The sequence below is a fragment of the Nestor notabilis genome, unplaced genomic scaffold, assembly GCF_000696875.1.
Source record: "Nestor notabilis isolate BGI_N333 unplaced genomic scaffold, ASM69687v1 scaffold14459, whole genome shotgun sequence".
Taxonomy (NCBI): Eukaryota; Metazoa; Chordata; class Aves; order Psittaciformes; family Psittacidae; genus Nestor; species Nestor notabilis.
In genome coordinates, this window is record NW_009945148.1 from 26,796 (window position 1) to 43,362 (window position 16,567).

A 16,567-nucleotide genomic window follows, 5' to 3' on the forward strand; every position below is an offset into this window, starting at 1 on the left:
TGGAAGGTGTCCCTGTCCATGGCAGGAGGGTTGGAACTAGATGAACTTTAAGGTCCCTTCCATCCTAAACCATTCTATCATTTTATGATTTTATGAAAGATAACTTTTAAAAATTATTTCAGTGAATAATCTAGGTATTTGCTGGCACACTTCTCTACAGGCATTCTGACAGAAGTATTGAGGGAGCCACTAACTGTACCGTGGAAGAATTACAGGTATTTGTTGGTTTACACTCAGGGAGTATTGTATTAAGGCTACAAAGGCCTTCTGAGCTGCTGTGTTTCTACCGCCTGCTCGAAGGAAAGGTAAAGTGACACCATTGCTGCTTCTGTGCCTGAGGATCTATTTCAACCATCAACATACCAGCAACAAGTGATTTGATTTCTCTAAAGCAGACTACTGTGGTGAGCAAGCCACTATATAAATAACCTTGTCATGTATGATCAGTGTTTTGCTTCTGAACTAAAGCCCACACAATTTGTCTAGGCATCATACACATAACAACTGTAATCTACCAGTGACCTGTGGCATTGGCAGCAGAGGTAACAGAGCAGAGGTTGGTCCATCAGAAGTGGTTACTACTCAGGGAACAGCAGCAGTAGCACAGGGTGTCCAACATCTTCGGAAGTTGCACTGTCATCATGTTTGTTTCCAACAGGCAATTTAAAGCTATGACACTGATCCAAGACACCTGATGGTAATCAGCTGGCTAGCCAGGAGACCACATCTCTCCCTAATCTGTACTTCTAACAGCTCACACTGTGAGTCATTTTCTACGCTTACAGCAGGTCAGAAGACAGAGTATCCTTTGTCATGTTTCAAGGCAATGTGCTAACGTAGGGCTAAATAGAGAAAACATTTCAAGGTTTTGCCTCCAGAGGTCTATAAATACGTATGTACTTCTGAAGTTCTGCCCCTATACCTGCAATAAGTCTGATGGAAGTGGATATGATTATCACAAAAATTACTCACACCCTAATCTGGCTTTATTACTGTTCTGTGTTGGTTTTGTTTTGTTGGGTTTTTTTGTTTTGCTTTTTTTTTACTTCACAGCTAAGGTATTGTTAATAATACATGTAATAATATAACGATTCATGCAGCCTGCTCGTATAGGCAGGGATTTCTGTTTTACAGGTGGGGACAATCCAAGCATAGGCAGATGTGTTGGTGGTCAACCCGGAATTAAAATCCAGACTGCTACATATTTTAATCTACACACAAAATTACATATCCTTTCTCACAGCAATACTGGCAAGCAGGTAACCTCAACTACCAGACTGCCACTTCCACAGAAAGTGACAAAATGTCTTGGCTAAAAGCAGCTGAGGGAGCTTACCTGGACCTTTGAAAGTGATTCCATGAGGCTTGGAACTGTCACTAACAAGGACCCTCTTTTCCTTACATTACAAGCAACAAATTCCCAAGCTCTGAAAAAAAAAAAAAGGTCACCAATTTTTAGGGAACAAACCACATTTGATCATAAACCTAATCTACCAGGCAGAGATAGACTAAACTTGAAGACTTATTATACATGCTTATTAGTCACTATTAATATTAAGCAAATATCTTGTATGAACAAAATCAAGCTTCGTATTTAAAACAGAGGGAATAAATGGTCTTATAGTGTTAGATTTTGTAACTTTTAAAACATACATGCACATCATTTTGTACTGTCAACACCTTCACTTTGGACTAGAATTAAACATCAACATTTGGTCCCTTTAAACTTTTGAAGAAAATTCAGTCTGAGCACACTGTTTTATTAAATACATAGCAGCCTTCCAATATCTGAAGGGAGCCTACAAGGATGCTGGAGAGGTACTCTTCATCAGGGACCGTAGTGATAGGACAAGGGGTAATGGGTGTAAAGTAAAACACGGGAAGTTCAGGTTAGATATAAGGAAGAAGTTCTTTACTGTGAGGGTGGTGAGGCGCTGGAACAGGTTGCCCAAAGCAGCAGTGACTGCTCCATCACTGGCAGTGTTCAAGGCCAGGTTGGAGACAGCCTTGGGGAACATGGTCTAGGGTGAGGTGTCCCTGCCCATGGCAGGGGGGTTGGAACTAGATGATCTTAAGGTCCTTTCCAACCCAAACCGTTCTGTGATTCTATTATTAAGCTTAATAACAACCTGCTCTTTACATACACACTTTGCAGTCGTGACAAAATGCTTCTCTTAAAACATTAGCAATCAAAGTATTTAAATATTGTCTCCAGCACTCCTTTTCTTCTGATTTTGCAAGTCAGGTAATTTTCCACAGCATGGCAATTCAGACTAAAAAGAATTGTATTTCCAGTATTCTTCAAATGTCATTTGCCGTCATGGTACTAATGCAACATTAAATCACTGTCCCTGAGTTCCTGAAGAATCAAATGAATTCTCAGACATGTGCTCAGAAACAAATCTCCCGGCAATCTGAAACACCCACTACTCTTCACCCATCCACTCTGTGCCTCTCCAGCTGACATTACCGCCTGGTACCATGGGCAGTAGTAGGACAAGCCTTAGCTGAAACTGGTAGCGAATGTCAGGCTGTTGGCTGGGATGGTGAAGACACACTTTCTTTTTTGACTGTCCATTATAAAGGCACGGTCACTTTGGATGGTAAAGTTATTTATGGTATAAACTGTTATTGCTAGATTAGCAAAAGCTCATCTGTGAGTATCCTGTACCTGAAAGAGAAGAACCCTAGTCACATGTTTGTTTGCTACTGCATCCTTAAGAAGATATATTAGAAAACAGGATAAATAGCCATGTTTTGCAGTGCATCTTTATTAAAGCTGTGACAGCCACAAGTCAGTGGCCCATATTCTTTCTGAAGATCAAGCTTATGCTGATATAGTAATTTCAGATCCTTTAACAGCAAGATACTGTTTTAACAGATCAGTGACAAGATTCAGGGCAAGGTTTGGGTAAACAAATCAGCAGTGTTTAGTGGGTTTAACAACAAACAACCACCGTAACACTTCAGCAGTTAAGTGTAACAAGTGCAGGCAGTTTAATTTATGTAATTTATGTGACTTCAGAAGTCACAACCTTAAGGTTTTCCATAACTCACAAGGTTACACAGACTTTGCCAAAGAAATAGATAACTTGTTCGGACACATAGCTTACCTAGCCTGTTCCTGTCTGTCAAGAAAATATTCAAAGACATTATTCATTACAACAACATCGGCCTTCTGAAGAAGTGAAGCCTGAGTACAGATGTCTGCGTGAACCACCTGAAGGAAAAAAATTTCACAAGGCATAAATTAAGAGACAAACACAGCCTTCAAGTAGCCATGAAGCCTGTCAACCTGATACAGCACCTGCTACCACCATTTTGAACCAGCCACAAAACAGGTATTTCACTGGCTTCACAGTAGATAAAAAGAACAAGCTTTATGAAAAAACAAAAATCAGATTTATCTCCTCTAATTAAAATACGGGATTTATTACGTTAAGTGAAATAAACCACATCTGACTTTTGGTCTAGAACGCTGCATGCAATAAAAGAGGAGATTGTGTATTTTATCACAAATGCTCATTAATTTCAGGAAAGAAGCTAAACTAGATAAAGCTTTTTAGAGGATATTAAAAGACATCTCACAGGCTCAATGGGTTACTAAAGGATTACAGCTAGAAAAGACACTACAGACCCAGGTTTGACAGCTGAATTCTCACAACATATACTGGGACTGGGAATGCTGAAAAGGCAGGATGCTGGAGGACAGCAAGTGCTTTACTTTACTAAACAACTACCCCTCCAGTCAGCATAGCAGCTGGTTTGATTTCATCTACCTTCACCTACCAAAAAGGATATTAGCACATCATGTCATTTTCAAACAGGTGAGATTACAGTGACAGGAGAATATGGATGCTCATTAGCACTCTGACAAGATGTGTTTGATTTCTTCTTAAACACGAAGAAATATATCACATCCCAAATCTGAGGAGAAACGTCAATGAGAACATCTTTTGAAGAGATAACAGAGAAAAAAGCCTATCTGAATATTACTTGCTTTCCACAATTATTTTTTCATCGCTGTATGTTGAAAATAGACAGAAAATCTGACCAACTTCTTTTCTTTCCTGTGTGCCCTATCACTAGGTTGGGCTGGGAATAGACTAACCTGATGTACTCAACACTTCACATTTTGTCAAATCCTTCCAATATTGGAGAGATGTAAAAAGGAATTCTTAATTCTGACAGGAAAGCTGAATGTTAGTACAAAAGATTAAAACCACTTATCTGCTGAAAAACATTTTACCCACTTAACAATACACCGGTACTTGTTGGGAGGGTAAATTATGTATTCCTCCTCATAACGAACATGCAAAGCATTCTGTTCTCATTGACAGAGGAAACAGATACTACCACCCCTGCAACCTGTAAGGGTTCAAGCGCAGAAAAGATGATGAGTTGTCACAGTTTATGACTGAGGTCCATACTACCAGAATACATTATAGCAATTGCAATTACAGCCAAATATTTCAATGTCAGTAAAGACAGAAACCAAACTCTACCATTCATAAAAAATTAGGCATCGCAGCATTTCATCTTTGAGAGCTGTATTCCATGGGTTCTCTGCAAGTGCTCCAAATCAGTAAAACAAACACCTTTACCTCCTCAAACACATTACCATGCCAAGTTGTTCACCACCGCCTGTAGTAAGTGGAAAGGAAGAAACTGTGGTCTTGTACCTTACCCAGAACTGGCAGGTTCTGGCTTACTGAGAAATAGGGACAGTTTAGTTGCTGGAATGACTGGTCAAATTCCTTTCACCTAAACTATTCAGCCACCAGTTCATGAAAGTTAGAGCTTTTTAGGACAATTAAGATTGGCAATAATTTATTTTCAAACAGTGCACTGTAAATTGCAGCAGTACAGAAGCTGATTAAAAAGTTTAAGCATTCAAGCAGCAGAGAAAGAAGAAACATCACTTAGGCCACCATCAGCAGTCCTAAATACAGAAGGTCCTTGGTGTAAATTCAAGTCCTTGGCATAAAGCCCCTGCTAAATGTTGATTAAAACGAAAGACCATAAACTGGGGTAGTAAAGATATGGATACAGGCTTGACTCCTGCTCAGTTACACAGGCAACAGCCTCCTGCAGTGGGGCAGGACAGAGAGCTAGGGGCAAAACACGCCACTGCTACATCTGCCAGAACTCACACACCAGAACCTAGACTTTACCTTGACTGTAAGTGGGATGTGGATCACTGTTCTGAGGCTACGGAGACATTTTACTTTACTCTTTCATTTTCAAGCGGCAAAAATAACAAACCCACAGAATTTCTGTACAAAACCCCTGACAAAGCAGCAGTCCTTTAATGCAAACACAAGTGACTGGTGGACCATTCAATCGGTGGACTTCTTGCAGCACAAGAAATCACAATTCGCACTAAATTTTCTTAATGCCCTACTAATGGCACACTTAGTATTTTAAGTTTCAGTTCAGAAAGACGCTTAAACTACTGGGAAAGTCTGGACTTGTGCTGATGTCTCCTCGACTTGAATAAACCTTGAACCTTAACTTAAAATTAGTCCACATTTACAGAGTAGGTGACCATGCTTCCTACAGTGACCTAAGCACCCCATTCTCCCCAAACACATCCTCATTCCTATTGGGGAATGTGGAACCACATAAGCATGTGTGGCTGCACCATCAGCCCAACCCAACCAGAACACCACTTTTTTTGCCAGGTTCTTTTTCAGTTGGATCAGTTCCCTGACCTGCTTGGCTGTGTGCTGGCACAACAGAGGAGGCAGCAACTGATTTTAAAACTGCCCTGTTGCACCAAGCCTTTAATGATTACAGGCAATTTCTGAATTGAGGTCTCAAGTTTCCTAAGATCTGTTGACGTGTTGACTTTCCTCCCAGCATCTGTTTGCCCAAATGGCAAAAGATGCTGAGCAACTTTCTATGTACTTTAAAAAACCAAATGTTGACCAAAGGAACACAGGGTTAAATCAGAGATTTAGCTGCTAAAGATACCATTCCACCCTGCTGTCCTTTAGGAACACACTCTAATAAAAATTCAGAGTATCTTGGAAAAAAATGGTTATTTAAAAAGGGTCTCATAAAAGTTTTTTCAAATTTGTGTCATAAATTATTATCAGCAACTGGATTCTGACTATGTTTCAAGTCCAGAATCCTGGAGAGGATTCATTTGGGGTGAAATAAAAACCTAAGACTGAAATGTTCAAAGCAGTGTGATAACAGGAGTCACATGACTAAATTAGCATCTAATGAGACTCAAATAGCTAAGTCCTCAGGCACTGCTTTGAAAACTTATTATCTTCTAATCTTTATGCTCTGAAATGAATACTTCAGCAGAATTACAAGGTGTGAAGGAAAAACAAAAAGGCTTATAATAAAGAATATACAAGGCCAAAAAGCATGCATACAGATCTCCAGCTCCACTGAATTAACTTGACAGAGTTCCTAACTGCACTTTCAGTCCCATCACAATAAGGTGTTATGAACATAAAACATTTGCAAAACCCAAAGGTTACGGATAAACTGGCAGCAACTGGGATTGAAACGGGCAATCCAATGATGCTGCTTATGCTGTGTCAAATATGTCGTGTTTCTTATTTCTTTCCAGTTTAAAATTGGTTACTTTAGTTCCCAAGAAATTGCTACAGCCAGCAGTTTCTGTGACTCCATTCAAGAACATATGTATGCAACACAGGGCTAAAGCCAGTATTCTACCCAGTACATTCTACTTTCCAACTTTTACTTGCAACAAAATAACTGATACCCACCCCACCCCCCCAAAAAAATAATTAAAAAAAAAAAAAAAAAAAGAAAAAACCCTCATTAAAATAGTAGTAATTCCATAATGGAACTAGGGAAATGGTTCCTATAATGGCAGCACATTGTTTGAAATCCATTTTGTTTGTGAAAGGTACACATGCACCGACATTACAACAAAGGAAAGACCAGTAGCTGAAAGTCCTTTATGCGTTCTTAGATTCAAATTTGCAAATTCTACAAATATCTTTCTGCTAATGTTAATGGAACACAGACATTTAGTTTTGTTATTCATAACAAACTTTTCATACGCTCAGTTTCACAGAAGTTAGTAGCAATGTCACTGATTTCACTGGGAAAAACAGCTAAGATGTATCTGGTTTGTGTGAGCCAGTAGGTAAATCCATTCAGTGACAAGGCTAAGTGATTCAACACACATTATCATATTTTGATAACCTCCTCCTTCCTCTCTGCTATGAGATTTTTTCCCCCTAAGGCAAAGCTTTTGTTTAGGACCAAAACAAGCAAAAGCAGAAATTTATTCTCAGAACGCTGATTTACCAGCCACTCACATAAACAGGATACCTAGTACACAGTGGTTAAAAAAACATACACTAAACCATGTATTGAGTTACCTTAATTCTGTCAATGAACTGGTATTTTGTAATCACCATTTCTTGCAACTGACAAAAATCTGCATTCATTTCTACTCCATACAGTTGGGATGCTGAGCTATAAAGATAACCCTACATTAGGAAAAGGAAATTTAGTAACTGTGATGCCTTTAAAACAAGTTAAAAAAATTCAATTAAAGTGGAAAAAATAGAACAGAGGTTAAGATTAAGAAAGCATTTTAAAACAGCAAGTTGAGAAATGTCATTCAGTGGACGTGACATGTTTTTCAGAGCTAAGCCCCTGATGTGGCAATTCCCACTTACGTCTCACGAATTTTAATAAGAGATCCAAAATGACATGTCAAAATAATAAAAAGGAAAGCTCTAGCTGCACTTCAATTGCAAAACAGATGGAAAATGGTCTAAGAAGGAAAAAAGCAGTACAAACTAAGTTACAAAAATAGCGTAAAGCGAAAAGAGTGCACATTTTTATTTCTTGGGAGAATGGAAGAAGAAAATAACAAGAGGAAAAGGGAAGTTTAAAAAAAAAAAAAAAAGACATACAAAGTCACAGTGAGTGAAAATGGAGGACAATGTACCAGTAGTATACGGGGATATTTTGGTACAAAGTCTTTGTCAGCACCTCTAAATATAGTATTATGGCCATTTTCAGGTGCTTCAGACAGATAAGTATGAAAAAAGGTAAATTATGCCTTAATAATAAGACTAAAATAATGGTTCAGTTTCAGACTGAGATTTTTGGAAAGTTGTTGGAGATGTTAGGAAAAAAAAAAAAGTACAAATACTTCAGCCTACAGGGCCCTAATGAAGACATTGCTTTAAGTGCCATTGTCTCCTCTGAACACCACAATTACATGTTGCCAGCATTGGTGAAGGCAAATAAACGATGCTAAAGATACAGAATATCTGAGCTATCTATGTACTACAATCTAATTAGTAATGTTTTCTGAAACCATTCAAGTCTGCAGAAAAGCAACCTATGAAGTTACCCCTCCTCCAAGGCAAGGCAAGAACATGATTAAACAGGAGAACTCTTTTTTTTAAGAAACATTTCCCCTGCTTTAGTTAAGACTATCTTCTGCTGTAACAATGCAAGTATTTAAGTACTTCACAACAAATTCAGGCTAGAAAAAGTGTTACCATTTAAGGATCCAAAACTGCAAATATTTACAAATGGGAGTAACTTTCCTCATCTGAGTAGTCCGAAATTACATTATTCAGATGAGTAAAATTACATGCTCAAGTGTTTCCAAGACTGAGCCCTAAACAGCCATCGGCTTTTGTAAGAAAGTTGTAATGTGTGTTTTGCATTGCTTTTGGCCATATGTTGCACCAGCCATGCCAAAAGCAATCAAAATTGTACTCAAGTTTCTCAATGAAGTATTTTATGTGCATTTTTAAATGCAGAGCAGGACAATATGTTTTTGGAGACAAATTCATATCAAAGTCTTCCTTTGTATAATTTAACAGTTTGTCAGCTTCATAAAAGAATTTAACATAACTAATCTATATATAGACATGGTCAAGACATAGAGGACAAACTTACTTATGAAGAAGAGAGAGAGCAGGAACTAGCAAACGAGCAGCATGTGTGACAGCAATATGCTACTCTGTTGGACAACAGACTTTTTCTCCCAATAAGCAAGATCATTTATACTCCCTCTTGTGAGGAACAGAACTGAAATCACTAGTAAACAGCACCTTACACTGTTCAGAGAGTCAAATCTGAGGTGCCTCTCAGAATGACCCATCCAAGATGGAGTAGCGAGAGCAGGCAGTCAGAGAAGAGGGGAAAATGTTTGTCACAATAATAAAATAGGAATTCCTGTGCTGGAAGTTACCGCAAATAGCACTGCACCAAGCCTGGAGCCAACGTCAACCACTACCTTTCCTGTCAGGTCAGGCAGTACATGTTGATAAAGAAACTTCAGTTCCATGAGGGAAAAGGAATGCGAAATAAACTCTGGGAAATAAGAACAGAACAAAGGTGTTGGGTGGGCAGTACTAACTCCTGTGTTATTAACCAATGAAATACTAATCTGAAGAGTTATCATCACTGAAAACCTATATGGCTTCCTGCCTGAACTAGTGCTGGGGACCCCGGATATCCAGGGTTTGCAGATCAGAGGCAGCCTGCCAAGTAGTCTGTCCTGAGTCTGGGGATTCCTTCCCTTACATGGAGAATTTTGAAATCCTTCATGAAACTGAATTACCTTTTTCTGCACAGTGACATATACTGAAGAATACAAAACAAAGTAACTCGGGTTCTTTAAATGAAAAAGGAAACATGGTACCTAAGGCTCAACACAATTCACACAACCCTTTCTATAGGCAGACATATTAATACATTGAATTTCAACTCCGAGGTTTTAAGACAGGGAATGTTCTCCATATAAACCATTCCTCCAGTGCCGTGCTAAACTAGCAACAGCACTGATCTGTACCACAGCACACACCAGCTTTAACACAGATGGTGATTTATACTGCTTTTCAGGGTGCAAGAGGAGACTGAGGCTACTGCATGGACTCCGACAGTATTGTCTTCGTCTTGCATCTTTCTTTTCAGTGGTACATAGCCCTGTCTTTTCCCTGCCCAGTTTTTGCGGGAGACTAGTGTCACTCATACACTGCAAATTAATTCAACTTACGTGTATAGGAGTCTCCTTCCACTGGTTATGGGAAGTAATTCTGGCCTGTGTACTGCACCAGTCTGGACAAAGTCTCCATCAGCTGGATGCTGTGTTGTCTAGCTGAGTCACTGCACAAACCAGTTTAGTCAAACTGAATTTGTTTCTCATGTTCCCAAAAGAGCACTTACCTAAAGATGCAGTCTTGTATGAGCCACACTCTGTGCAGTAGCTCCTACTCATTTTCCCCTCCTCACACAATGAATCAACAAAATCATCATCATAAAGGAATGCATCAACATGAATCATGGGCAGTGGATGCTGGTGTATCTGGGAAGAGGAACAAAACCTAAGAAAGGCATAACCAAGTCTCTCAATTTCGTTTACACTGTTACACAGTTAACTGTCCCACTACCCTACCCTTCCCAAAAATCCATGTGATACAAGTTTTCCCCTACTGAAAAGTTACATATCAAAATGAAACTACAAAAATCCTGCATGTAAACTGGATCATTAAATTCCACCGAAATAACCAGTAAGTGGAATTTGACAAAAGCAAGCTCACTTCGATAGCCGCGTAGGAGACCTGCTGTGAATTTGGTCTCCTTACTGCTTGTTTGGCTATAGAGGAGGTGTAGGGTAAAAGAAGCTTTCTCTCTTCCGCTTTAATGAGGAGAATGTAACTTAAATTTATGAGAAAGGGCATTATTGCTTCTAAACTTCAACTGCCTGAATATTTTCATCTTCATGCCTTATGCCCCAAACTAGAAACACTCCTGATTAGCATGGATGTCATTTTCAATCAAAAGCATACCAGTTGGGGTGCTTGCCTTCTCATCATTTCAAGGGGTATAATCTTCATCCTCCTACTCCTCTTTCCTCTCTCTCCCAGGCTTGCTGCATGTGGCCAATCCACTTTTCCCGTTTAAGAGCCACACGTCACTTTTCTGGGAAATGTGTTAACTTTCCACATCTATTGACAGCTCAAGCAGAAAAGGTGCTCTCCCCTCCCACAGGACTCACAGCCTACCTCTTTGTGAGCCATCAGAATCTGAAAAGAGCTGGAAATCATTTCTGCACTGCCCACATTATGGCAACATTGAAACACTGGCCCTGTATTTCTGTTTTCTTTAAGGGGGCTGTTAGAGTCTGTTATGGAGCTAATGTTAAAAGAATCACTGTGACAGGTGCCATACCCCACAGAATGAAAGCTGTGCCAAATAACTTATGATCAAAGTATTAAGAACTATGAAGCAAATTTCTTGGGGTCACACAATCATGCAGCAACAGACCTGAGAACCAAACTGAGATTTCCTATACCTTAGAATACTGCTTATTCTCTATTACGAACTGCTATTAAAACTGAAATCAGCATAGTCCCCAAATAAATGACGTGGTTCAGTGAAAGCAGACCATAACAATTAGCTTACTTTCTGAACAGCTTGATGTTCCGAATTAAACATTGCCTCCATGGGTAAACGATTCCGCAAATCTTCAGCGATATTTTTAAGCACAACATCATTGTTAGTCACCACAAGCTCATCAAAGTCATCTATAAATCAAGACAAACAAAACCCCCTGAACAATCATATGTAGATCATGTGGACTAAGTGATGACCAGTACGATACAGTTGAAAGACATAAACAATACCAGATGGATAAGGTTTTTATTAGAAATGAATTTTTTAGCCTTTGTTAGCTTTTCCAGCCAATGACAGATTTGGAGTGTAATAACTTTGCCACTTAAAATAAACGTAGCGCTTTTTTGAAATCTCAAATTATTTTCATATTTATAAAGTTAGAACTCACATACGATGGTCTGGGCTGCCACCAAAGTGATACTGTTTCAGCTTAAGATATAAAAACATCAAAGATGTTTTTGAACTATTGAAGAAATTACAAAACTCATAGTTGCCTGAATGCAGGCTTTTTTATATATATACACGTTTCTTTTTATACATACCATCTTTCTAATAAAGTGGCTACAAAAAAAAAAAAAAAATCAGGGATAATGCACAGTTCAACAGTTCAACTTAGAATACATTTTACATGACTTAAACTATCAAAATACTTCAAATGTGAAAGAAAATAGAAATGAATGTAAAATAGTATGTTTTTGCAAAGCCCTACTGTAAATTCTTGCTATTTTTCCAGCATATCCCTGCATTACTTTAACTAGAAAAAAGATTGAGAGAGACCCTTGAGAAGTCACCAATCCTTCCTTCTTCCAAGGTTGAATTGATGTGTCACTGTTTCTCCAAACTATTCTTTTTTAATTGACTGTTAATGCTGGAGACTCCACAACCACCCTTAGCAATCTATTCCACTGCTTGACTACAGTTACTTAACTTACACTTATTAAGGAATACTTTTCTTAATAACTGATCAAGATATACTCTGCCACAACTTCAACTCAGTACTCTCTGTCCCTCTCAAAATGGAGATAGAAAAGTTTCTTCCTCTCCTCTATGTAGCAACTTTTTACTTCTTCGAAAACTATCATGTGTCCTCCCCAACAGTCATCTCTTCTAGAAGAAAGAAGATCCACTTATCCAGCCCTTTTCTTCATTTTTTCTAGGAGTCTGATCATTCTCATCATTCCCCTTTGGATCTACTGGACTCTCTCATCCTTTATGACCTGCAGTATCATGAACTAGACCCATTACTCCAGCTAAAGTCTTATTTGCACTAACCAGACTTTTCACATATTGCAGCCAACATCTTGCTTACACATGCCAGTTTCGTGTGAAGAGTCTGATGTTCCCAGCTGACATGCAGCGTAAGGCGTGCTGTATACCTGTACTCTGTTCCTTTTCTGTTACATTTTCCTCAAAAGGAGGACTAGATGAAATTTCTTTTTGTCTGGACATCTCACTGCTCTGAGCACAATGAACTGATTCTAAACAAAGGCATATTTCAGGTCAAAACTACACACCTGTAAAAGAAACAAAACCCGCACAACAAAAAGCAGTCACAAACCTAATCCTAAAAGATATAGCAACTTGATTCTTGTCTAAAAATAGACATGTTTGTCCTCTCTTCCCTGTCCCTTCTGGTTTGTTTCTTGTTCTCTTTAGACTGCTACCATGCTGGGCAGGGAATGTGGTTTTTATATATATGTGTATCACTAACCAAAAGAAGATCTGACAGATTTCAGAAGTGTTTAAAGAAAGTTAAATGTTTGTTAGCATTTTCCCAGGTGGGAACATTAGTATAGACAAGTTTGAGGGCAAGCAGGTTCAAAATATAAAACATGCTACAAGTTTCTCTATGCTAACACACTTAATCTTTCCTGTGGAACACAGTCAGTGCTAGAAACAGTGAGAAATGTTAAGGCTAGTGTAAGAAACAGAGACCAGCTAACCTTTTAACTAAGAAAAGCTTCTGAAATGCTTTTTGTTTCAGCAATGTAGTGAGAACAACATCGTTAAAGAAACCCTCACTCATTAGCGCAAGACACTCTCTTCTTAAGAAGAGTGTAAATGTGAATGGTTCTTTCAACACATTCCAAGTGATTCCAACAGATAATCCTGAATCCCCCACTGAAAGCAGTAGAAACTTTAAATCATCTGGATTCCCCTAACATATATTTGGTTTATTGTTTATTAAATGTATAGCAGTAACACTCCAAGGGCCTGATGGGCGCAACAACATTGATAGTTGTTACACAAGAGGAAGACAATTGCTGTTCCAAAAAGATCACAGTTAAGTTCTCCAGAACCTCAACTCCTAAAGAGATGCAGACTTTGCATTGAGGAGGGATAGAGGCGGCAGCTGCAACAGCAGCAGCATGAACAACACAACAGGTGCAATGCAGCAGCTCCAGCTTGTCAGCATTTTAATGTGAAACCTCTAACGAGCACCCATCTCCTGTTAACTTCACGGTCCATCCAACGACTTGCAGATTTGTTATGAATATCCCAGCAGCAGTGAGTGACTTTTCCGATCAGCTCAAAGAAGATTTCTGTGGATGTGACACATCACAGAAGTAAACCCAGAGATTATGTGAAGAGAAGGTGGACAGATTTAACTGCTGCTTAACCAGGACCATCAGCACCACAATAGGGCCTCAGAGTGCAAAGGAGCCAGAGTTTGCTGAGGTGGATAACACGTGAGGAAGGAAGAAGGAGGAAAATCGTGCTACAAACTGAATGAGAAAGTAGAAAGCTGATATTAGCAGCTGTACAGACCAGCGCCTGTGGGCAATAAGCCCCTACATCTGGCACATGCTTTAAAACAATACTATTACTATGCAAGAGAGCTCATCCAGCTGTTATACTGCCTGTTAAGAGTATCAAATTCGAATATAGCATTTAATGAAGTGCAGGAAGTGCTCATAGACCACCAGGCCAGACACATCACACTGTAAATGCAGAACTTCAGCTCCCTTTCTCTCAGGGGCTGGTGCATCAATAGGATATGTTCCGTCATGGTCTGGGTGACCTTTTCTGGCCAACATCAGCAGTGGACAGCTCTCAGGGCTACTTGGTGTCCCCGCTCTACAGCAGAGAAATAGGTACTTCTAGTGGGATACAGGTAGCAAACCCATCTTCCTCAAATCCAGAATACTCCTCTGCCTCAACTCCCACTTGTACAATGTCACAACACTGACCATTTCACAGGGGGCCCTCTGAGATCTTACAAAACCAAGTATGACACACAAGAGTTCCTGTAGGTGCTCTGTATAAAACAGGTCCTAAGGAAAATCTTACTACCCATATGCATCTTCAATGAAAAAATGCTGAAACAGAGATACTGAAACACAAACAACAAATGGAAGTGTTCCTTCCCAACTACCAGTTACTGCTGTGAAGTGTAAGCATGCGGAAACAAAAAAAGAGAAGTTCTGAACACACTCCTCCTCAGATGACAAAATGGCAGCTTCAGCAGAAGCAGTGCATGCAACACTCTGTGCTTGCGCATATAGTCTGTGACCAAACTTAAGATGTGGAGAGTCGCCTCATTCCTGTCAAAGCAAGAAACAGCAACAGCTACCACAATATCTCATTTACTTTTGCAGTATGCAAATATTTATAGATTGCCATCAAGTACAGAACACAGGTGCCAAATATGAGAATATGCGTTTCTGCCTCCTCTGGTACGGTTTTATCAACTCCACCCCTGTGTTTAAGAAATTGTTCCCACTTGAGAATCTCAGTATCACCTTAAAAGGGATCCTCAAATAAGGAACAAAAATAGAAAACTATTTTTGATATTATTTTAGTGCCTGCTATATGTATCAAATGGAGAGTATGCGAGCCAACCCTTGTGTTCATTGAACAGACGACTAACCAGGAAAGAACCATACAGTTCATGAAATACTGCAAGATGAATCACAATCATTTGTTTATGGAGGAAGTCTGAGTGCATACTGTTTGTATTTTACTTCAAAAACCGGTTCCACTGGATCTACTCAACATGCATTTACAAAATTTAATTAACACATTGCAAAAAGCCTAATTAACACCCTGGTGCCGCGCAGCCTTTCTACAGCAAATATAACACAAGCTAAGAAAACGTCACAAAGCCTCACACCGGATAGAGAACACCGCTACACCAGCATCTAAACATCCTGGCACTGCGAAACACATGACTGAAGATAAGCAATGCCTGATTTCCAAATGACAACAGAAGATTACATGTCACGTGGAAAGAGGAGGATTTAGCAAAGGCAACCATAACAGAAAGCACCTTATGGTCTTCTAGCTATATATTCAGACTCACGGAACTAAAAAGCAAATATTAACATTTACATTACCTAATATGAGCTTAATTTAATCATTCAGTGTGTTTTAATGATACTGAACAAACAGATCAAGGAGGAAGTCTCACATCTCTAAAACCTTACTATCTCCTTTTTTGGCTAAATGGTTTAAGAAGCAAACTGTGACCTCAGTGTAACAACTTCTTCAGGAACTCTAAGTACTATTTCTAACCCAAGCGTACTTAACTATTGGTAGAAAGTAATCAGCTTTTTCCAATAGGAATATAACCAGAGCTTATTTTATTAGTAATCAGCTTTTTCCAATAGGAACATAACCAGAGGTTATTTTATTAGGTCTTTCAGCCTTTTACATTCAGTTGAAAGAAGCTTCGAAGTTAAATTTTTAACATGGTAAGTCACACACCTATTTTGCAATCACTAGTTTTCCCCATCATTATTAAGTTTCAGTGACTAACAACTTAGAAGTAGTTGGTATTCTTGAGACCCCTCTCACAGCAGTATCATTTGTCACAACAAAAGAAATTAATGTCAATTCCTAAAGTGGGTGATTCATCAAATTACAGGCAGCATCCCATTTTAGTTTACCAAACAACAGAGTAGTGGAAAAGGTTTTCAGTACAGTATAATTTTAACAAAGAAACAGATTCCAGTTAATGTGGCTCTGCAAAACTATTTTGATCTCTTCTGAAAGGCTGTTATACTTGGATAAATCACTTCTACCAATTTGGATATGAAGCCTTTTACTAAATTGCTTTCTCAGACACACACAAAATTTACATACTGTATTTGTTACACTGCAGAAACCCATGCTTTCATCCTTTTGAAGAGGCTCATTCCACTTT

The 16,567-nt window shown here is 39.0% G+C and overlaps 1 protein-coding gene across 1 annotated transcript in view; it reads right to left on the bottom strand.

Annotated features, from left to right (window-relative positions):
- The window catches only part of LOC104412128, a gene marked incomplete at its 5' end in the record, with an annotated part of 13,154 nt that extends 1,602 nt beyond the window's left edge, over positions 1-11,552 (bottom strand). Inside the window, 6 exons of the mRNA XM_010022744.1 lie at positions 1,337-1,427; positions 3,114-3,220; positions 7,374-7,484; positions 9,260-9,336; positions 10,192-10,330; positions 11,431-11,552. Coding sequence (XP_010021046.1) covers positions 1,337-1,427; positions 3,114-3,220; positions 7,374-7,484; positions 9,260-9,336; positions 10,192-10,330; positions 11,431-11,552 — 647 coding nt within the window. The remainder of the gene's footprint in view (positions 1-1,336; positions 1,428-3,113; positions 3,221-7,373; positions 7,485-9,259; positions 9,337-10,191; positions 10,331-11,430) is intronic.
- Positions 11,553-16,567: the final 5,015 nt, after the last annotated feature.